This window comes from Solanum verrucosum, unplaced genomic scaffold (genome assembly GCF_900185275.1).
Source record: "Solanum verrucosum unplaced genomic scaffold, falcon-dt-bn FXZP01000229.1, whole genome shotgun sequence".
Classification (NCBI taxonomy): domain Eukaryota; kingdom Viridiplantae; phylum Streptophyta; class Magnoliopsida; order Solanales; family Solanaceae; genus Solanum; species Solanum verrucosum.
Window position 1 is genome coordinate 481,240 of NW_026020011.1, and position 24,735 is coordinate 505,974.

Below are 24,735 nucleotides of genomic sequence, written 5' to 3' on the forward strand. Positions count from 1 at the left end.
TAATTCGTGTATCTATTTCACAAAATGATGATATATGATAAGAATTATTGAGCGGGAAAATCTTAAATTCTATTTTGGCCAAACAACGTTTTCAACTAAAATTGATCATAGTTTTGGAATTCGAAAAAAAAAGGAACTCTGATTGATCTGAAATTTAGTAGATTCATAAGAACGACCTAGTAAGAAATTTAATTTTTTTTGGATCGTTATATGAGTTTTTTGGTCATATTTGATTAAATAGTAGTGAAGTATTAGTTTTATGTGCTGGCTTAGACCTTCCTCCCTATCGGATGAAATTGATACAAGTCACTATGTATTTAATCGTCTAGTTTTGATAATATATATTAACTCTCCTAAACTGAGTAATATAAGATTGGATCAATGTAACTAGAGGATTTTCACTTGACTTAAACTAATAGTAGACTCTCCATCTGAGTTAGGTCTGTATAAGTTTATGGAGTGAATAATCGGTCATTGTACATGTGTATTGCATGAGTAGTTCTCCAATCCCATCGATTGGCTATTCGAGATGCATGGATATATCTGTATAAATGAGCCCTGAATTTTGTTATTTAGGATTATTCGAAAAATTATGATCTATTTAATGTATTATATCTCATATTCTCAATAGACTTTACGCACCAACTTAGTACTACTTAAGCTTTTCTTTTGGTAGAGATAAGATATTAATTCAAAGAATGCATTGTACATGTACCTTAGAAAGAATTTTTTTTCGGTTTCTAACTAGATAAGAGATGAGTATTTAATATATTTGTTTGTAACTCTCCTATCATTGAGTTTGATGAATATTTTATTTCTTGTGGTACATTGATGCGTGATTCCTTTATTAGTATTATCTCTCATGTATTGAATTATATTAATCTGTCTCATAAGGGAAACTATCTTTTAAATTGAATGAAACTTATATGTACATTAGTGTCTATGTTATTTATTCTGAATAGAATTTCAAGGTTGGTTAGTGGATGAACATAACGGTTCATTGAAAGTGAAGTCACTACCAACATGTGAGTCTTGTTTAGAAGGAAAAATGACTAAGAGACCTTTCCTCTTAGAAAAGGAAAAAGAGGCAGTGATAAGTTATAATTAATCTATTCTGATTTGTGTAATAAATGAGCATTTGGGCAAGAGGTGAATTTGAGTATTCTGAGTTTTCAAGAAAGTTACTCATGATATGGATATATTTTTTGATGTTTTGTAAGTCTAAATGTCTTGATAAAGAAAATATTTAAGACACACGAAAATAGCATCATGAAAAATATATATAAAGTCACTGCTATCTGATTGTAGTGATGTAAACCTCTCTGTAGATCTCATGAGTCACTTATCTTATAGAATAATTGCATTTCAATTGTCTACACCAGACACTCTATAATAGATTGGTGTAGAAGAGAAAAGAAGTAGACTCTTATGAAGATGATAAGATTAATTATTGACTTATTATTAGTTATTTTGTTTCTTTTGGGATAGTTTCTAATAACTACATATCACATTCTGAATTCAATTTCTTTCAAATCAAAACCTTGAACAACTATAGAACTAGTTGGATTTGACGTAAGTCTAATTTGTGACATGTTCAGTTATAGGATTGTTCAACACATGTGCTGAGTGGGAGAATAAGAAAATTGGAATTAAGAACGGAATGTGTGTGTTAATTAGATATCCTAAAGAATGAAAGAAAGTTTATTATAGTGTCCTAAAGAAAATAAGACAATTGTTAACACAACTGTCTGATTTCTAGAAAAGGATCATTCAGTAAACCATGTTCATAGAAGTAAACTAGTTTTACAGGAATTGAACAAAGAAATAACAAATAAGTCAATTATAAATTCAGACGCTCAAAAACATCTAATCGGTTTGTCAGAAATGACGTTCCATTGCATTTATGTAATGGGAGAAACGTTGCTAGACATAAAAAAATTACTACCTCAAGTAGTGAAAGTGATGTTGAGCAAATTGAAGAACACTACATGAAAATTTGTTAATATTTCAATATCGAAAGATTTTGAAGAAAATAGTAAGACTCAAGATCATGAAAGTGTGATTATGTAGTGCTTAGTCGTAGTGGGAGAATCATAGCGAAGATTGATTTGTTTTGTATGATTGAGAGAACTTTTATGATCTGAAAAGAAGTACACTCTTGGAAGGTTTCATGAGAAGCTCTCTCAAGATCTAGTACAAAATCGATTTGTTACGACGAAGCACTACTAGACAAAATTGCATGAGAAAATAGAAATAAAGGAATGCTTGTGAAAGTTGTAAATGCATAGTTAAGATTCTAAGTGGGAGATTGTTAGGGTATATACTATTAATCATGTGTTTAGACATAGTATTCTAACAATTTTCAAGATTAAATATCTAAGTGGGAGATTGTTAGGGTATATATACTATTAACCATGCATTTAGATATAGTACATTATAACAATTGTGATGGTTAAAAGTCTAAGTGGGAGATTGTTGGGATATATACTATTAACCATGTGTTAAGAAATAATATTTATTATAGAATAAATATTTGCTCAATTTTAATAGATCATATATTCGTTTATGGTGTCTATTTACTTATATAGTAGATGATTTAGTGTGTAGAGTTTTAGCTTATACACAGAGGATTAAATCGTCGGTTCTTATAAGTATAAAGTTTTTTGTTCACAATCTAGGATGGAAATTGGACATGCCATCGGTACGATTGTAGCACAAGATTATAGGTAATTTATCTTGATTATGGGAACGGTATAGTTCCAACTTCTTGTGCTAGTGCATTTTGTATGTATTGAGCGGGACCGAGTAGAGATAGTTGTTTTAGACTGACTGACAAAACATATTCTCTAAACTATTAAATGTACTTATATTCTTAATCCTGATATAACTATTATGATCTGTATATATTAATTATCGTTTTGATTTATTAAAAGGTGAGATTCTGAGATGGGTCAATATGCTTGGTAAGTTGGATGATAATAATATATATTGGTGAAATAATAAGTTAGTTGATGAAATCCATGTCTCGTTATAGGGATTGATTGATATGCCTTTTTGAGAAACTTCTAAGTTTTCATCGTGTCAAACCTTGCAAGTGGATTTATGAATCCAACACATGAAATAAGTTAAGTGGTGCTCTAAAGGAAATTAATCATTAAGTTAAATTCATCAGTAATTTAATTTATTGATTAGTATCTGAAATCTTAACATGGGGAATTACATAAGTGTTTAATGGGGAATTACGGAATATAAATAGAGGAGTGCAATTACGAATTTTTAGTGGAATGATTTGTAATTTATTATGGTAAGAATAATTCAAATTAATTATTTGGAAATATTTCCATAATAGGAAGCCTCAGTAATTAATTTTGTGGTCCCTCCAGTGCCCATATTTAACTAGAACTCAGAATCCTAATTCTAAAGGGAAAAGGGGAGAGGCGCTAGTTTTCTTATAAAAAGAAAACTAGCGTGTATTTTTCGGTTAAAGGAAAAATAACGTGTGTTTGGTTCTCCTCTTTGGACTATGAAGAAATCTCTATAATTAGGGATTCTTCTTGCCCTTGATTGATTAGTTTTCTATTCATACTTGCCCACCCAAGTATTGAGAGAGTTCAGATGTGAACTTGGGATCACTGTAGAAGACCATATAGCTATTGTCGATCTTGTAGATTCACTTGAAGATCTGTCTAACTTGGGGATTCCCTTGAAGGTATCTGTTCACGCTTCAAGAGGTATTTATCGAATTAAATTTCAGTATGTTTATGTTTTCTAGCATGATTATGTGGTCTAGCATAAACGGTATTGGTTATCTATTATTCATGTAAGCAGTAAAGATTCTAGTATGCTTCCGCTGTGCATATAGTTTTCCAACAAAAACATGTACATAAACATGTCTTGTCGTGTTTTTTTTTGGTTGGAAATCAGATCGTAACAAGTGTAAAGGGTTATTAGTGTTAGAAATTAACTCCGAACTCGATTAGTTTAACATGTGATCGATATTTAAAGTTCGCATCTTTCTTCTATTTCCTTTATACATATTCGAATATGTGAGCGCCTAGTGATTTGTCAAGTCACGGAATCTTGTATTGTGTTTGCTATGTGATGAGTTGGAGTCTGTGACAAGTTTCTTTTTACTGTATTGTGTTTGTTTTCTTGTTGTTGATGTTTTGAAGTCAGTGATAGACGTTATAAATGAGGTATAATTTAACTGTGAAAACTAAGGGAATTAGAAATCTTTTTAATGTTTTTCAGGAAGTTCAAAAGAGGGGTGGTATCATATTTGTTTCTTTTCTTGTATGTTCAAGTTCCCAATATAATTTGGAAAAAGTCGAATGCCAATCTAACTAATTTTCCAAAGAAACTCCCTTTGATTTAAAGACATGAGATTCTGGATTGTTAGATTAATTAGAGATTAGAGATTTATTTGTTAACATTAGATGAGATAAACAATTTTCTTTGCAAAATGATAGACCTCGCATTTAGACAAAGGGCATTACCATTACAGGGAACCCCTTCTACTAGCATCAGTAGTAGTGGCTTCTACATTTACCATGTGATAATTAGCTAGAACATTCGGGTTAATGGTACTACGTAAGACAAATGAAGAATAATATTTGCTGGCATTTTGTTAGTTAGGATGTACTGCCTTTATGATATATATTGGTACTTTTATGTACTTAGCGAGTCATAAAAAATGAAAATGTGGATTTGTTTGGGTAGCTTACTGCCTGCAATTTTTTTACGCATGGTGTAAGAATTTTTTTTTTTCAAACGTGAATGACTCATGCATACTAGATTAGTTGAGATCTTTGCTTAATTCAAGATAATAGTAAAGGTGTTTGTATTATTTCAAGTTCGCATACTTTGTTGACCGATATTTTTCCTCCATTACTTACTCAACATTCTCTAATCCTCTTATTTCTTTTCTTATGTTTCGTGTACAATCGGAGGGCTGGAATTTCTACTTTGGAACTCGTTATTGACCTAAGATACTAGGCCAACAGCAAATTAGGATCATCGCGATGCTTGGAGTCTTTCAAATTAGGAGTCCAATGTTTATTTAGCCTTTCTTTCGTTGTCCTACTTATGTTATTTTGATATGTTGGCTAACCTTTACTTACAAGTTTTAGATATATTGCTTGTCTTTTATTTTGAAGCTTTATTTACAGGACCTAATAATATTTGTTTATGAATTTAGTTGAAACACTTTTAGAACAAATGATACAAAAACATATTTTCTTAAAAAATGGGTTAGCATTTTTACTTATAACATTCTTTCAGACCTTTTAAGTTGAAAAGAGGGGACTTATAGTTTAAAAGTTTTCAAATAAAGTTTCAAAGGGGTTAGCTAATATTTATTTAGGCCTAATTCATCGCTTAGATTTCCAAATGAACTAGGGACTAGTTTAAAGGTTAGAACAATTACCCTTTAGAAATTACTTATGGCTAAAATATTTATCTTTAGACATACATATTTTTAAGAAAATAAGTAGGGAAGTAGGCATATATATTTAACAAAAATAAATGCGACTATAGAATAAGTTCTAATAGTTAGGCCTTTTTTTTACTATCTCCTTCATAAAAATATATTGACTATTCTTACTTTTTCGATCAAACATTTCTAAAAACATTTTAATCTTTTAACATGCTATTTCAAAATTTTAGATATGCCAACAGGTTCAAATACAATGTACATACATATATATGTCATACACATAAAGTTATATATTCTATATTTTCTCCACATAATTTTATTTATTAACTACTATCCCGAATGTTATTTATTTATTTTTATGATTTATTCCTATACTTTACACATTATTTTACTAAATCCTTACATGTAAATAAAATAATAAACATTCACATGTTTTACACAACTTATATGCATATACTACACTTTATAATAAACATATTTAAGATCACAAAACTTTATATAATATTTTAACATCTAGTATCATTTATTTTATTTTATTTTATTTTAGAAAACTTCATTCTATATATTTTCATTCAAATAACACATCACATATTACTACATATGTAACATCCGGTAAGTTGAAATAACTATGAAGAGGCTTAAAAATCGAAAATAGTCATATTTTTGGAAAAATTCAAAATCTGGAAATTTGGTTAAGTGTGGGAAATCAGTGAGTTTGACCAACTTTGAGCAGTCATAACTCCTAGTTCAGGATGAGTTAAGAGTAGTTCCAGTTATGTTTGGAAAGCCCTTGGTATGATCTTTCCAACGCCGCCAAGTTTTCTCAATTCCGAGTTCGTATGAGCGAGTTATCCCTTTGAAAGTTGGGCTGTTGGCAGGGAATCCGGCCGGAAAATTTAAGGGCATTTTGGTCTTTTCTCTAGCTATTTCTTTTGGGGTTATATTGTGTGTTAGGCTGATTTTTTTGATCATTTGGTCCCATTTTAAAGAGTCAAAGCTAGGGCTTGAGAAGAAGAAGAGAAAAAGAAGAGAAGAAGAGGAGAAAGAGGAGATCAAGCAAGTTTTCGTCGTGGATATCGTCGGGGGTGATCCCCACTAGGTATGTGAGTTCTTAGTGTTGGTTTGATCCTTTCCCCCACACACCAAACTCATTTTATTATTTAGAAAAGATTGGATTGTTGTTGAAGTTGTTGGGTTGTACTGTTGTTGATGTTGTTGATTGTGTTATTGAAGTCCCTTGTTGATTTGGGCATGTTTTCGGTTGTGTTTGGGTTGAAATCTATTGTATGTTGAGGGATTTATGATTCTAAATGTTTGGGGCTGGAAACCTTGAAGTTTAGAAGGTTTAGAGTTGGAGAAAAAAAGGAGAAAAGTCGAAGTTGTTGGGGAAAAGGGGTGGCGCGTCGCACCTTGCAGAGCACCCCAAGAAGTGCTCTGACCTTCACCCCTTGGGGCGCCGCGCCCTGCAATGCGCCTCAGCTGGCTTTCTGAGCTTAAAGGGCTGGCGCTCCGCGCCTTGCAGAGTGCCAAGGACGCCAAGTTTCCCCCATTCTTTCACACTTTCTCATGCTTGTTCCTTGGTATTGTACCTATGTTTCCTACTTATTTCCAACACTCCAAAGTACGTTTAAATGTCAGGAACTCATCTATAAACGTGTGGTCATATACCTTGAATCCACAATCCAATTCAAGTCGGGTTAGAATCAAGTTAAAGTAAAGTTAGAGTCAAGTCAAGTAAAGTTAAGAAGTAAGTCCAAGCAAGTCCTCAAAGCTTTTCAAAAGTCGTTATTGAACGTTTTAACTTCGTTTCAAGTCGAGCAAGAGTATAGAGTTCAAGATAAGTAAAGAGTCTCGAGTTTCAAGTGAAGTCAAGAGCATAAAGTTGAGTCCATTTCTCAAAACCTATTAGGGAACTAAGTATTCCCAAAGAAGTTTATAAATGTTTTTTTTTTACATTTGAATAAGAGGGGAACCATGTTTTCCAAAGAAGCCTTTGGGCTAAGTTTTGAGTAATCATCTCAATTAAAGAAAGATGTGTTTAAAGACACTTATGAGCCAAAGTATTTTGGGAGTAGTATTGAGCACCGAATTGGGGACACGAGTTCATACTAACTCAACTCTCCATAAGAACCATGTGCCGACATAGGACTTGACGTATCATTCTTTTTAGATGATCACGTAAGATTAAGCTAGTGGATCCATTAAGCAAAAGTAAGGTCCTCTATCACGGCAAGGTATAGGATGGTCCTTGGGCAACGTGAGGTAAAACGTTGTACCACCACTAGGTCTCATAGTGGTGGTTGTCGGTTAAAGAATCTCCCACTAAAGTTATACTACTTTTATATAAATAAAGTTGAGTTGTTATTGCTTTAATCATTAACGAACTAAGTTGTTTTGAAATGTTTTAAAAGCTTTATTTATCGCATGTGTCTTATATATATATATATATATATATATATATATATATATATATTGAGTTTAGTTAAGTTATTCTTGAGTCGTACATGGCCAAGGTAAGTGTTCTCTTGTATTCCTTTCAAGCTTAAGTCGTGGTTTAGCTTTCCAGCTCGCATACTCTTACATTCCATGTACTGATGCCAGTTGGCCTGCATCTTATTATGATGCAGACACAGGTACCCCGGATCAGCATCCTGCACGTCATTGATCCAGCTGAGCACTCCAGAGTCAGTGGTGAGCCTCCTTGCTTTCGGAGGACTCGGTTGATTTGTGTTCTTAAGTTTTGTTTTATTAGGATGTGTGAGGTCTGTCCCAACATCCATCTCAGTATTTTAGAGGCTTCATAGACAATCAGTCAGTTAGTTTTGAGTCTCTTATCTATGTATATATGTAAATATCCTATTTTGAGATTCAAGTTGCCTCTGTGGCCAGATTTTATAACTAAGTTATTTGTTGACTTGCATTTGCATTAAGTTATTCTGTTGAGTTAGGTTTCCGTTGAGTTAAGAAAGTCAGGCCAAGGGTTCGCTTGGGCCCAGAAATGGTCTCCGGGTGTCATCCCGCCCAGGGTGTAGGCTCGGGGCGTGACAAACTTGGTATCAGAGCACAGAGTTCAAGAGTCCTAGGGAGTCTATAAAGCCGTGTCTGTAGAGTCCTAGTTATCGGTGTGAAGCGCGCCACATCTATAATTGGGAGGCTACAACATTTAGGAAGATTTCTCACTTCTTTCACACTCCTCTCGTGCGTTAGAGTTTATCTCTAAAGATTTTCCTTTTATTCCGTGCTTGCGCATGTTTTCAGATAGTCATGCCTCCACGAAGAGTTGGCAGAGGGCATCTCCCTAGACGCTATGTTGATAACAAGAGTTACCTGATGCACCGGGAGTGCAACATCAAGAGGACATTTCTAATGCCGAGTTCAGAGAGGCAATTAGAATTCTGAGTCAAGATGTAACTAATCAGATTGGTCATCAAAGGGGAGCCTGACAGGAAGGAGTTGACACTTCTAGGATTCGTGAGTTCTTGGGGATGAATCCTCCGAGTTTCATAGGTTCAAGAACTATTGAGGATCCAGAGAACTTCATTGAGGAGTTGAAGAAGATTTTTGATGTGATGCATGTGTCAGATACTGAGCGGGTTGAACTAGCTGCGTACCAATTGAAGAATGTTGCTAGAACTTGGTTCGACCAGTGGAAGGAGGGCAGAGCTGAGAATGCACCACCTGCGACTTGGGCCTGTTTTGAGGAAGCTTTCTTAGGGCATTTCTTTCCTTGAGAATTGAAAGAGGCCAAGGTACGTGAATTCCTCACACTTAAGCAGGAGTCCTTGAGTGTTCAAGAGTACAATCTGAAGTTCACCCAGCTATGCCGCTATGCTCTGGAGATGGTGGCGGACATGAGAAAGAGAATGAGCTTGTTTGTTGTTGGGCTGTCTCGGTTGTCAAGTAAGGAAGGTAGGGCTGCAATGCCTATCGGGGACATGGACATATCCAGGTTAATGGTCTATGTACAGCAGGTCGAGGAAGAGAAGCTGAAGGACAAGGAAGAGTTTAGAAGTAAGAGGGCCAAGACCGGTAATGAGTCTGGGCAGTAGAAAGGTAATTCAAACTATTCCTCCTTTCAGCAAAGGCAAAAGGGACCTGCCTCATCATCTGCTAGAGCACCTGCACCCCGATACAGAGGTGAATTTAATGGCCAGAATTCGAAGGACTTCAAGGCTAGACCAGCACAGTCCTCAGATAGTGTGGCACAAGGAGGCAGTTTGTTTCCTACATGTGCTAGGTGTGGTAGAACCCACCCGGGTAAATGTCGTGATGGCCTGTCAGGTTGATTTAAGTGCGGACAAGAGGGTCACTTCATGAAGGAGTGCACTAAGAGTAAGCAAGGTAGCGGAAATATGGGCAGTAGGGCCCAATCTTCTTCAGTTGCTCCCCCAGACAGGACGGCACCTAGAGGAGCTACTTCTAGTACAGGCGGAGGAGCAAATCACCTTTATGCAATCACCAGTTGCCAGGAGCAAGAGAATTCTCCAAATGTTGTCACTGGTATGATCAAAGTCTTTGCTTTTGATGTGTATGCTTTGCTAGACCCAGGAGCAAGTTTATCTTTTGTAACTCTTTATATTGCAAATCAGTTTGATGGTCTTCCTGAAAGACTTTGTGAACCCTTTTTGTGTTTCTACACCTATTGGGGAGTCTATTCTAGCAGAAAGAGTTTATCGTGATTGTCTTGTTTCTATCAATCACAAGAGCACCATGGCTGATTTGGTTGAGTTAGACATGGTAGATTTCGATGTCATTCTAGGTATGGATTGGCTTCATGCCTGTTATGCATCATTAGACTGTAGAACTCGAGTGGTCAAGTTTCAGTTTCCGAATGAGCCAGTCTTAGAGTGGAGTAGTAGTTCAACAATGCCTAAAGGTCGTTTCATTTCGTACCTTAAGGCAAGAAAGTTAGTTTCGAAGGGTTGTGTCTATCACTTAGTCCGAGTTCATGAATCTAGTGTTGAGATACCTCTTTTTCAGTCAGTTCCTATAGTAAAAGAGTTTCCAGAAGTTTTTCCTGATGATCTACCCGGAATTCCTCCTGAGAGAGAAATAGATTTCGGCATAGATCTCATTCCAGATACTCGTCCTATCTCTATTCCGCCATATAGAATGGCACCAGCAGAGTTGAAAGAGTTGAAATAGTTGAAAGAGCAGTTGAAAGATCTCCTAGATAAGGGTTTCATTCGACTGAGTGTCTCACCTTGGAGAGCTCCGGTCTTATTTGTGAGAAAGAAAGATGGTTCCCTTAGGATGTGTATAGATTACCGCTAGTTGAATAAGGTTACCATCAAGAATAAGCACCCTCTTCCGAGGATTGATGATATTTTCGATCAGCTACATGGTGCCACTTGTTTCTCGAAGATTGACCTCAGATCTGGCTATCATCAGTTAATAGTGAGGGAATGTGATATTCCAAAGACAGCCTTCAGGACTAGATACGGTCATTATAAGTTTTTAGTCATGTCTTTTGGTTTGACCAATGCACTGCAGCTTTCATGGACTTGATGAATCGAGTCTTCAAACCTTATTTAGATATGTTTGTTATCGTCTTCAGTGATGACATACTAGTCTATTCAAGGAATGAAGAAGATCATGCTAGTCATCTCAGAACAGTTATTCAGACTTTGGAAGACAGGGAGTTGTATGCCAAGTTCTCTAAGTGCGAGTTTTGGCTTAAGTCTATGGCGTTCCTAGGCCACATTGTGTCCGGTGATGGAATTAAAGTTGATACTCGGAAAATTGAGGCAGTGCAAAATTGGCCTAAACCCACATCTCCAACTGAAATTAGGAGTTTCTTGGGATTAGCTGGCTATTATAGAAGGTTTGTAGAGGGGTTCTCGTCTATTGCATTTCCTTTGACCAAGCTGACTCAGAAGGCAGTAAAATTTCAATGGTCTGAAGCTTGTGAGAAAAGCTTTCAGGAATTGAAAAAGAGATTGATTACAACGCCAGTTTTGACGCTACCAGACGGTACTCAAGGTTTTGTGGTGTATTGTGATGCATCTAGAATTGGTTTGGGTTGTGTCTTAATGCAGAATGGCAAGGTTATAGCTTATGCCTCCAGACAGTTGAAAGTTCATGAGAAGAACTACTCAACCCATGACTTAGAGTTAGTTGTTGTAGTGTTCGCTTTGAAGATATGGCGTCATTACTTGTATGGTGTGCATGTTGATATATTCACTGATCACAAGAGCCTTCAATATGTGTTTACTCAGAAAGAGCTTAATCTCAGACAGAGGAGGTGGTTAGAGTTACTCAAGGATTATGACCTGAGTATTCTCTATCACCCAGGTAAGGCTAACGTTGTTGCTGATTCTTTGAGCATGTTGTCTATGGGTAGCACCGCCCATATTGAAGAAGGAAGGAGAGAGTTAGCAAGAGATGTGCACAGACTGACATGCCTAGGAGTCAGACTTACAAATTTCGCAGAAGGAGGAATAGCGGTGGCGAATGGGGCTGAGTCCTCACTAGTTTCAGAAGTGAAAGAGAAACAAGATCAAGATCCCTTTTTGCTTGAGTTGAAGGCAAATGTTCAAAAGCAAAGAGTATTAGCTTTTGAACAAGGGGGAGATGGCGTATTGAGATATCAAGGTAGATTGTGCGTACCTATGCTAGATGGACTCCAAGAGAGGATTATGGAGGAAGCTCATAGCTCCAGATATTCTATTAATCCGGGTTCCACGAAGATGTATCGTGACTTGAGAGAAGTTTATTAGTGGAATGGCATGAAGAAGGGCATTGCAGATTTTGTTGCTAAGTGTCCAAATTGCCAACAAGTGAAAGTTGAACACCAAAAGCCCGTTGGTTTAGCTCAGAGGATAGAACTTCCAGAATGGAAGTGGGAGATGATCAACATGGATTTCATCACAGGGTTGCCAAAGTCTCGCAGAAACATGATTCCATTTGGGTTATTGTCGACCGAATGACAAAGTCAACTCATTTTCTACCGATAAAGACTACCAATTCAGCAGAAGATTATGCCAAGTTGTATATTCAAGAGATAGTGAGACTTCATGGAGTTCCAATCTCCATTATTTCAGATAGAGGTGCCCAGTTTACTGCACAGTTCTAGAAATCTTTTCAGAAAGGCTTAGGTTCAAAGGTGAACTTAAGTACTGCCTTTCATCCTCAGACTGACGGGCAAGTAGAGCGCACTATCCAGACTCTAGAAGATATGTTGAGAGCTTGTGTGATCGATTTCAAAGGCAATTGGAATGATCACCTACCTCTTATTGAGTTTGCCTACAACAACAGTTATCACTCTAGCATCCAGATGGCTCCTTACGAAGCTCTTTATGGGAGAAGATGTAGATCTCCTATTGGATGGTTTGAAGTTGGTGAAGCACAATTGATAGGACTAGATTTAGTTCACCAAGCTATAGAGAAGGTGAAAGTGATTCAAGAGAGGTTGAAAACGGCACAGAGTAGTCAAAAATCCTACACTGATGTTAAGAGAAGGGCGTTAGAATTTGAAGTAGATGATTGGGTGTATTTAAAAGTTTCGCCCATGAAAGGGATTATGAGGTTTCGTAAGAAGGGGAAACTTAGTCCCCGGTATATTGGACCTTACCGCATAGCTAAGAGGATTGGCAATGTTGCTTATGAGTTGGAGTTACCACAGGAACTAACAGCGGTTCATCCGGTATTTCACATCTCTATGTTGAAGAAGTGCATAGGCAATCCTTCATTGATCCTACCAACTGAAAGTATTAGGATCAAGGATAAATTATCTTATGAGGAGGTTCCCGTTCAGATTTTAGATTGTCAAGTTCGTAGGTTGAGAACGAAATATGTAGCCTCAGTCAAGGTCTTATGGAGGAACCAATTTGTTGAGGAAGCCACTTGGGAAGCCGAAGAGGACATGAAGAAGAGATATCCACATCTCTTTGAATCCGGAGGAAATGCAGATTAAGGTATTAATTTCCTTCTTAGTGCTCTTTTAATCATCATGAGCATGTTGTTGCGTTTGCATAGTTGTTTGTTGGGTGTTTGAGTTGATGTTGCACCTTTAGCCTTGGTAAGAGTAACCTCATTCGAGGACGAATGTTCCCAAGAGGGAGATATTGTAAGATCCGGTAGGTTGAAATAACTATGAAGAGGCTTAAAAATCAAAAATAGTCATTTTTTTGGAAAAATTCAAAATCTGGAAATTTGGTTAAGTGTAGGAAATTAGTAAGTTTTGGCCAAATTTGAGCAGTCATAACACCTAGCTCAGAATGAGTTAGGAGTAGTTATAGTTATGTTTGGAATGCCCTTGGTATGATCTTTCCAACGCCACCGAGTTTGCTCGATTCCGAGTTTGTATGAACGAGTTATGCCCTTTGAAAGTTGGGTTGTTGGCAGGGAATCCGGCCGGAAAATTTAAGGGCATTTTGGTCTTTTCTCTAGCTATTTCTTTTGGGGTTATATTGTGTGTTAGGCTGATTTTTTTGATCATTTGGCCCCATTTTAAAGAGTCAAAGCTAGGGCTTGAGAAGAATAAGAGAAAAAGAAGAGAAGAAGAGGAGAAAGAGGAGATCAAGCAAGTTTTCGTCGTGGATATCGTCGGGGGTGATCCCCACTAGGTATGTGAGTTCTTAGTGTTGGTTTGATCCTTTCCCCCACACACCAAACTCATTTTATTATTTAGAAAAGATTAGATTGTTGTTGAAGTTGTTGGGTTGTACTGTTGTTGATGTTGTTGATTGTGTTATTGAAGTCCCTTGTTGATTTGGGCATGTTTTCGGTTGTGTTTGGGTTGAAATCTATTGTATGTTGAGGGATTTATGATTCTAAATGTTTGGGGCTGGAAACCTTGAAGTTTAGAAGGTTTAGAGTTGGAGAAAAAAAGGAGAAAAGTCCAAGTTGTTGGGGAAAAGGGGTGGCGCGTCGCGCCTTGCAGAGCGCCCCAAGAATTGCTCTGACCTTCACCCCTTGGGGCGCCGCGCCCTGCAGTGCGCCTCAGCTGGCTTTCTGAGCTTCAAGGGCTGGCGCTCCGCGCCTTGCAGAGTGCCAAGGACGCCAAGTTTCCCCCATTCTTTCACACTTTCTCATGCTTGTTCCTTGGTATTGTACTATGTTTCCTACTTATTTCCAACACTCCAAAGTACGTTTAAATGTCAGGAACTCATCTATAAACGTGTGGTCATATACCTTGAATCCACAATCCAATTCAAGTCGAGTTAGAATCAAGTTAAAGTAAAGTTAGAGTCAAGTCAAGTAAAGTTAAGAAGTAAGTCCAAGCAAGTCCTCAAAGCTTTTCAAAAGTCGTTATTGAACGTTTTAACTTCGTTTCAAGTCGAGCAAGAGTATAGAGTTCAAGATAAGTAAAGAGTCTCGAGTTTCAAGTTAAGTCAAGAGCATAAAGTTGAGTACATTTCTCAAAACCTATTAGGGAACTAAGTATTCCCAAAGAAGTTTATAAATGTTTTTTTTTACATTTGAATAAGAGGGGAACCATGTTTTCCAAAGTAGCCTTTGGGCTAAGTTTTGAGTAATCATCTCAATTAAAGAAAGATGTGTTTAAAGACACTTATGAGCCAAAGTATTTTGGGAGTAGTATTGAGCACCGAATTGGGGACACGAGTTCATACTAACTCAACTCTCTATAAGAACCATGCGCCAACATGGGAGTTGACGTATCATTCTTTTTAGATGATCACGTAAGATTAAGCTAGTGGATCCATTAAGCAAAAGTAAGGTCCTATCATGGCAAGGTATAGGATGGTCCTTGGGCTACGTGAGGTAAAGCGTTGTACCACCACTAGGTCTCATAGTGGTGGTTGTCGGTTAAAGAATCTCCCACTAAAGTTATACTACTTTTATATAAATAAAGTTGAGTTGTTATTGCTTTAATCATTAACGAACTAAGTTGTTTTGAAATGTTTTAAAAGCTTTATATATCACATGTGTCTTATTGCCTTATATATATATATATATATATTGAGTTCAGTTAAGTTATTCTTGAGTCGTACAGGGCCAAGGTAAGTGTTCTCTTGTATTCCTTTCAAGCTTAAGTCGTGGTTTATCTTTCCATCTCGCATACTCGTACATTCCATGTACTGATGCCAGTTGGCCTACATCTTATTATGATGCAGAAACAGGTACCTCGGATCAGCATCCTGCATGTCGTTGATCCAGCTGAGCACTCCAAAGTCAGTGGTGAGCCTCCTTGCTTCCGGAGGACACGGTTGATTTATGTTCTTAAGTTTTGTTTTATCAGGATGTGTGGGGTCTGTCCCAACATCCATCTCAGTATTTTGAGGCTTCATAGACAGTCAGTCAGTTAGTTTTGAGTCTTTTATCTATGTATATATGTAAATATCCTATTTTGAGATTCGAGTTGCCTTTGTGGCCAGATTTTATAACTAAGTTGTTTGTTGACTTGCATTTGCATTAAGTTATTCTGTTGAGTTAGGTTTCCATTGAGTTAAGAAAGCCAGGCCAAAGGTTCGCTTGGGGCCAAAAATGGTCTTCGGGTGCCGGTCCCGCCCAGGGTGTATACTCGGGGTGTGACAACATATTTACACTCAACTACTATCTTATTTTTCACGTCTTAATAAGACGCCAGATTTTCGCAAATTCAACATCTATATATTTTTAGGATAACTTTATTATAAAACAACTATATATATATATATTTTACATATGAATATACCGTATATTTAAGTACATTTATTTATTTATTTTACAATACTACTATTAAATCTATTTTATATGACATATATATATGTCGCACCTTGTATTGCACTCATTTTAAACTAACTAAATAACTTATCACTAATTTTTAAAGCAAATAAATAAACAAGTTTTTCTAATCATATTTTTCTAAATTGAGTTTAAGGATTATCTTCAGATAGGCTCTGAGTGATGCTTAATACCTTCCACTCGAGTAATCAAAACCCTTACTCAGAATCTCACTGGTTTCGCAAATCAAAACAGAGTTTACATTTATATATTAAAAAATGGTTTTCCTAACATTTTCCTTAAAATTTAGGTGGCGACTCTAAAACAAAAACAAAAAAAACTTTTCAAAAATTAGAGTGCCAGCCATATTATGGTGTGAACTGTTTTGGCCGGTTCGAAATAGGGCGCGACGTCTTAGCTTGTGGATTTCGTCAAGGGGTGATCCTTACGAAGTATGTGAGATCACATAGCATTGGGTTAGTTCACCCACGCGCCAATCATGATTCAATTCAGCGAAATATGTTTGATTTGAAAGTAAATCTTTTGAGTTCTTGATGAAATTCGTTTGAATTCTTGTGGGTTGTGTTGTTGAAGTTTCTTGCGCTTTGATTCATGTTTCCAGGTGTAATTTCAGTTTGAATCTAGTATACATATTGAGGGTATAAATGATTCTAAGTGTTTGGGGAAATAACCATTGAAGTTTAGAGGGTTTAGAGATGAAAAAGGAGGAAGAAAAGCTGGAGTTCACCTGGGCAGGGGATTGGGGCGTCGCGCCTCTCATAGCCCCATGAGAGGCTCTCGGAACTCTGACCTCTGGGGCTCCGCACCAGCCAGAGCTCCCCAAGTCACTCTTTGAACTTTGAGGGTTGGCGCCCCGCGCCTCTCAGAGCTTCATGGATGCCGGTTCTCCCCATTCGTTTCCCACCTTTTAGTACTTGTTCCTTATCAATGTACCTATCTTTTCTAGCTGATTCCAACACTCTAAGGTACATATAAACATCATGAAATCATCCATAAACATGATATCATGAACCTTGAATCCATTGCCTAATTCAAGGAAAGTTAAGATCAAAGTCAAGAGAAGTTTATAAAGGTTTCAAAAGTCTTTCACAAACATTTTAACTTTGTTTAAAGACTTAAGTTTCAAGTTAAGCAAAGAGTAAAGAGTTGAGTTCATTTCTTAAAAAGAAGTATATCGGGACTTTGTATTCCCAAAGAGTAAAATGTTTTCACATTTAAACAAGAAAGAAAACTTTGATTTCCGAAGAGCCTTTGAGCTAGTTATTAGCAAAGAGTAATCGCTTTCTAAATGAAGCAAGAGAGGAAACTATGATTTCCAAGATAGCCTTTGAGCTAAGTTTTTGAGCAATTATCTCAAATCACAGAAAGAAGTATGTTTTTAAACATAAGAGCTAATATCACATTTTTGGGAGTAATATTGAGCACCGATATGGGGGAGAGTTCAGACAACTCACAGCCCACATAAATCATGTAGCCATCATGGGTAGAAAATACGTTCTAGATGATTCCTTTAGTGTTTTTTAGCATTGACTAGTGAATCCACTTAGTAGTTCAGGTTCTATACCCTGGGCAAGGTATAGGACGGCCCTGGCAGCGTGAGGCAAAACGTTGTATCATTATAATAGCTCTTACGTGATAATTGTCGGTTAGAGAAACTCCCACAGAAGTAATTGTATTCTTAAATACACTGTTTATTTGTATTTTTACATACATCTCAAAGTTATATGTATCTTTGCATACACACAGAGTTGACATAATGTTTTAAACAGATTTTCTTTATATTGCACTTGTTTTAAACTACTTTATATTGAAATGAGTTCAGTTATATTGAGTTGAGCGAGGTAAGTTCTTCAGATTCCTTTCAAGCCTATGTTGTGTTTAGCATTCCAACTCGCATACTTGTACATTCAATGTATTGATGTCAGTTGGCCTGCATCTTATTATGATGCGACACAGGTAACTAGGATCGACATCTCGCGCATCGTTGATCCAGTGAGCACTCCAGAGTCAATTGGTGAGCCTCATTGCATTCCGGAGGATTCCTTTTTATTTCTTTCAATTATTTTATTAGTTCATTAGGATGTCGTGGGGTTTGTCCCGACATCCATCTCAGTTGTTTTAGAGGTTTCATAGACAATCAGATGTTAGTTCTTTAGTCTTTTCATTGTCATTATCTTATGTTAAGACTTGAGTTTGCCTTAATGGCCAAGTTGAATGTTCCTTTATAACATATCATTTTATTACATAAACTTGTCTTTGTTGAATTAAGTCTTCCGTTGAGTAAATAAGTCAGACCAAGGGTTCGCTTGGGGCCAACAATGGTTCTCGAGTGTCAGTCCCGCCTAGGGTGTAGGCTCGGGCCATGACATACTCCCTCCGTCCACTATTAATTGTCATACTTTCCATTTTTAGAGTCAAACTATAATAACTTTGACTTAGATTTTACAATATATTTTTTCATCATATTGATACGCAAAAAATTGCAATGTATAGTACTTTTCATATAGTTTTTGAATATCTAATTTTTTTGTTTAAAATATTGAATTAATGTAATATAATTTAACTTTGAAAATTAGTCAAATTGACTTTCGAAAAGCGCAACATGACAAATAAAAGTGGATGGAGGGAGTATTAACACACCAAACCAAACACTACATAAGAAATAATCTCAGTATAATTAATGCAAGTATTATCAATACAAGCATTATGAATGCATACATTATTAATAAACTCTATTCACCATTATTTGTATACATCCAACCAAATGATCCCAGAGTATATAACTAATGCTTACCAAACAAGATACTAATTAGGGGTGGATCTAGGAAGGTCCAAAGGGTGTCACGGGACATTGCTTTATCAGAAAAACTTACAATATATATATATATAAGGTGATGAGTTTGAGTAATAAAGGTGATGAGTTTGAGGAAAGATGTGGTTTGTGATTTATGTTGTAAAGTCCTACTCAGTACTCCCTCCTTTGGTTCCCTTATCTAGTTTAGTAGTTTGTTATTACTAAATCTATGTAATTTCTCCCAAAATACTTTTTTTTTTACTCTGTTCATCTCTTTCCCTTAGCCTATGTTGTTAGCAACTTCTTCTTTATCTAAACCCCGCGAATATATATATATATTAAAAGACAAAAGATGAAAGATATATACAATATAGTGTTACCTTTTGTTATAAAGGACACGCAGTTCAATTGGTTAAGTGTGTCAATTGTTGTGTGAGGGTCGTGAGTTCAAACTTGTACAACTTGTAGGGATGGCTATTGGGCGGGGCGGGTTGAGTTTAACCCGCAAAATTTTTAATCCTCCGTGTAATAATTTTTTTCATTTTCAATCAGCATCACATAATTTTTAAAATGTTTTCTTTTTCTGATTAAGTTTGATACTAAAACTAAAATTCATACAAATAAATTCATTTTTTCATTAAGTTGTATTAATTAATAGATAATGACTTAAAAATATATTTTTTAGAGGTCAATTGAAAAACATGTAAGAAATTGTATTATTTTTTATTGAACCATTTTCATTTACTATCTTCAATATTTTAGTAGCTTTAAGGAAATTATCTTAATAAATAATGCTCTATGACTTTTATAACATGTAAAAATTAAAATTAAGTTTGAACCCGCTTATAATTACATATACCCTCCAAAAATGTTAATGGTTATGGTTAAAAAACCAAATCGAACTGCAATCCGAATCAAACCGATTAAAAAAAATTGATATTTGTTTTGGTTAGGTTAGGTTTGGTTTTAAATTTTGAAAATCGATACTATTTGGTTTGGTTTTGGTTTTACTAAATAAAAAACCCAAAAATAACCCAACCAAGCCGATAAATTAGATATATAAATTTTATAATTATTTATATATTACTCATAAATAAAAGATAAATATTTTGTAAACTTTTATTTAACTTAAGTCTTTAACTTTACCATTTTCTCAAACCCAACACTTTAGCCCAACTATAACAATCCTACGTCCAAGTCCATCAAAATTCATTTTAGTCTTTAACTACCCTACTTCACATAAAATAGTCATACTTTCTCTTAATTGAATCACTTTATTCGTGTAATGATAATTTTTAGTATTGTTTAATTGAACCGACAATAACTTTTCTATGGATTGTTCATGTATTAGGTGTTTGTGTCTATTGAGATATGTATATCCTCAAAAAAGTTATTACTTTCAAACCGAATAAACCAGAAAAACTGAACCAAACCCAACCAAATCGACAATAACCAAACCGACGGTTATTCTTTTCGTTTAGCTTGATTTGGTTTTAGAAATTTAAAAAACCGACTAGATTGGTTTGGTTTTGGTTTTAATCAATAACCGATCCAAACCGAACCACGAACACCCCTAATACCCGCGAACCGCCCCGCCCCGCATTAGTTTTGAAAAAAAAAACACTTCAACCCACCCCGTTCCGCATAGCCTCAAACCCACTCCGCCCCGCATACGCCCTGCTCCATCGTCATCCCTAACAACCTACTATTATATTTAATGAGATTATTTTCAAAACGAAAACTTATCCAGGAAAAGTTTTTAAAAAATTGTCACTTTTTGAAAAAAATATAAATAGTATATGTGAATTGTGTTATATATATATACTTAAAAGTAGACACCGCTTGCAAGATATCCTATGTATGTCACTGATACTAATAATAAACAAAGCTAATACATTCTATCAAACGACAAGGAAATTTTGTGTTTTGCTTGTTTTCTTTTATTTTTTTAAAATAAAGGTCATTTTTTGGACAAGAAAAACAATTATGTTGTTAGACAATTAATAGAGCCAAACTTGACGTTTCCGTAAGACTTGGGTCATTGACTTGAGGATGACAACATTTTCCAAACTTTGGATTGATTGATTATTTGATATGAATAAATTGTACGATCAGTAATTTATTTCATAGAAGAAAGTTTGAATTAGAAGCATGTATATGAAGAATGATTATTATTTTCCCTACCTAATATTTCTCTTTGAAATTTCTACAAGACTAGTAAAATTTAAAGAAATGTGTTTAGTATTTAAAAAGTGAGAAAAAATAAAATTTATAGGCTGTGTTTCCATTCAATTATGGAGTAGTAGTCTTTGGTGTAGTAAAATAGAAGTTGATCAATCATATACAGTGAATTCTTTAAAATCAAATGTAAATTTTAAAAAAAATAATAATAAGTAAAACCTTGTCCGCAATTGATGTTTATATCAAGTATTCAATTTAAAGATTAAAATTTCCATTATTGATACATAAATAGTCTTTTTCTCGATTTAAATTAGGTGTGTTTTTTTTTCTTTTAAGGACAAGAAAATGAAACTTCAATTAAGTGGAAAGCACTCAAATAGCATTGCCACAACTAGTACTTTTATTAGCTAAAATAAATTATTTGCACAGTTCTTTTTTTTTAATAAAAAAACTTGGATTATTTCTAAATTATTGAATATTATATTGGAATACTGGTCATAAAATTAATATTATAATTTGTGACAAATTCATTAAAATATTATTCTACTTGTAATATTAATGAACTTAAAAGAAACGGCTATAAATACCAAGATTAAAAAATAAATTATATAATAATACAAAGAGGTATTAGATATATGTGATATAACAAGGATAAAATGGACAATGCATAAGATAAATGGAGGATTTTGATTATTATTCAAAGTTGTGGGAGGGGAGTTTGATTTTTAAAATCATATCTATTAGAAAAGATCAATATTTCAAAATTATTATTATTTTACAGAAGAGTCATGCTACTCTATCGTATTTATGACGTTGGACTAATTTGAGAATTATACTTCCCTATTCATTTAGCTGACTAAACGAACTATTCACCAATAGGATAATTTTATTTTAAAATAATAATAATAATAATTATAAGACTGACTTGTCATTGACTAGCAATACCATAAAAAAAGATCTCTACAATATAAATAAATGTGTACACTACACAAGTTTATCAAAAGAAAAAAAAATCCAAGAAAATAGCATATTATCAATATATTTGATGATGGTTCCCAAAATAGTTCAATTTCTCATTCTCTTATATCTCTTTTCGGTTACTTTTGCTTCCAAGGAGGAAGAAATTGCCCTCCTAAAATGGAAAGCAACTTTCAAGAACAAGACTAATTCCTTATTAGCTTCATGGACTCAAAGTTCGAATGCATGCAGGGATTGGTATGGAGTTATTTGCTTAAATGGTAGGGTAAGCAAGTTGGATATTCAAGGTGCTCGTGTCATCGGTACACTCTATGACTTTCCATTTTCGACTCTCCCTTTTCTTGAATATGTTGATCTTAGTGTGAATAATCTCTCTGGAACTATCCCACCTGAAATTAGTAATCTCACTAATCTTGTCTATATAGACTTGCACACCAATCTGATTTCAGGCACAATCCCATCACAAATCGGGTCATTAGCCAAGCTCCAGAACATTTACATCTATGACAACCTTTTAAATGGTTCAATCCCCACCTCATTGAGTAATTTGACCAACTTGTCTATTTTGTCTCTTTATCAGAATAATCTTTCTGGCTCGATTCCTATAGAAATAGGTTATTTAAGGTCTCTTACTTCTCTAGATTTGGGTACTAATTCTCTTAATGGTTCTATTCCTACTTCATTGGGAAATTTGACCAACTTATCTAGTTTGTTTCTTAATGGGAATCATCTTTCAGGGTTTATTCCTGCTTTATTGGGAAACTTGACCAGCCTTTCTATTCTGTATCTTCAGGAGAATAACCTTTCTGGCTCCATTCCTGAAGAAATAGGTTGTTTAAGGTCTCTTAGTCAACTAGTTTTGGCTAAGAATTCTCTAAGTGGTGTTATTCCTGCTTCATTGGGAAATTTGACCAGCCTTTCTGTTCTGTACCTTTATCAGAATAACCTTTCTGGCTCCATTCCTGAAGAAATAGGTTACCTAAGGACTCTTAGTTATTTAGATTTCTCTACTAATTTTCTTAGTGGTTCTATTCCTACTTCTTTGGGGAATTTGAATGAGTTGTATCTTTTGTCTCTCTTTGCTAACAACCTTTCTGGTTCGATTCCAAGTGAGTTGGGGAATATAGGAAGACTTGTTACTATGTATTTAAATATTAATCAACTCATTGGTTCAATTCCGGATTCCTTGGGCAAATTGAGAAACTTGCAATGGATGTATCTCCACAACAACAATCTCACTAAGAAAATTCCTTCATCTTTCTGCAATTTGATGAAATTGGAAGTGGTGTATTTGGGGAGAAACAACTTGAGGGGAGAAATTCCGCAATGTCTAGTCAATATTAGTGGACTCGAGGTATTGAAAATAGAAGATAATAATCTCGGTGAAGATATCCCTTCGTCTATTTGCAATCTAACGTCACTAAGGATTTTAGATTTGGGTAGAAACAATTTGAAGGGAGAAATTCCACAATGTTTTGGCAACATGGGTGGTCATCTTGAGGTTTTGGATATCCACCAAAACAATCTTTATGGGACTCTTCCAGAAACTTTTAGCAATGGAAGTGTACTCAGAAGCTTAGACTTGCATGACAATGAATTAGAAGGAAAAATCCCCCGATCTTTAGCCAATTGCAAAAACTTGGAAATTCTTGATTTAGGAGACAATAACTTCAACGACACATTTCCAATATGGTTTGAAACTTTGCCAAATCTGAAAGTTTTAAGCTTGAGATCGAACAAATTGCATGGGCCAATTAGAGCTTTAAGTAATGGAAACATGTTTTATGGGCTTCGAATCATAGATCTTTCTTATAATGCTTTCACAGGAAACTTGTCGACTAGTCTATTTCAAAAACTGAAAGCCATGAGGACAATTGATCAAACAGCGAAGGTACCAACATATCTTGGTAAATCTGGAGAGAGAGATTACAATGATTCTGTAACAGTTTCAACGAAGGGAATGGAGTATGAACTGGATAGAATTTCGACACTTTTCAAGACTATCGATCTTTCAAGTAACAAATTTGAAGGACATATTCCAAGTAGTTTGGGAGATCTCATTGCACTTAGGGTGCTAAATTTATCTCATAACAGATTGCAAGGTAATATACCATCATCACTTGAAAGTTTATCTTTAGTCGAATCATTGGATCTTTCATTCAACCAGCTTTCAGGAGAGATACCACAACAACTTGTTGCTCTTACATTTCTTTCATTCTTAAATCTCTCTCACAATCATCTTCAAGGATGCATTCCTCAAGGACATCAATTTGGTACATTTCAAAATAATTCATATGAAGGTAATGATGGATTACAAGGATTTCCTGTTTCGAAAGGTTGTGGAAATAATTTGACACCAGAGACAAATAATAGGGATTATGAGTCAGATGATGAAGAAAGCGATTCTGAATTTATAAATGATTTTTGGAAAGCTGCTCTTATGGGATATGGAAGTGGGCTATGTATTGGAGTATCCATTATATATATCATGATCTCAACTGGAAATTTGAAATGGGTTGCAAGAATCATTGAAGGGTTGGAGTACAAAATTATTATGCGACAGAGAAAAAGGCAGCAAAGTCAAAGGCACTAAAAATTTCAGGTATACAAGTGAATGATAGTTTGATCTATATATCTAAATTTTCATGTTGTTATATCC

General features: G+C 35.2%; 1 protein-coding gene across 1 annotated transcript in view; it reads left to right on the top strand.

The window, feature by feature from the left end:
• LOC125820237 (receptor-like protein Cf-9) overlaps positions 1 to 24,735 on the top strand; it is a 78,401-nt gene that overhangs the window by 53,437 nt on the left and 229 nt on the right. Inside the window, exons 2-4 of the mRNA XM_049499675.1 lie at positions 22,364 to 22,595; positions 22,668 to 23,135; positions 23,208 to 24,678. Of these exons, the coding sequence (XP_049355632.1) occupies positions 22,364 to 22,595; positions 22,668 to 23,135; positions 23,208 to 24,669 (2,162 nt within the window). The 3' untranslated portion in view covers positions 24,670 to 24,678. The remainder of the gene's footprint in view (positions 1 to 22,363; positions 22,596 to 22,667; positions 23,136 to 23,207; positions 24,679 to 24,735) is intronic.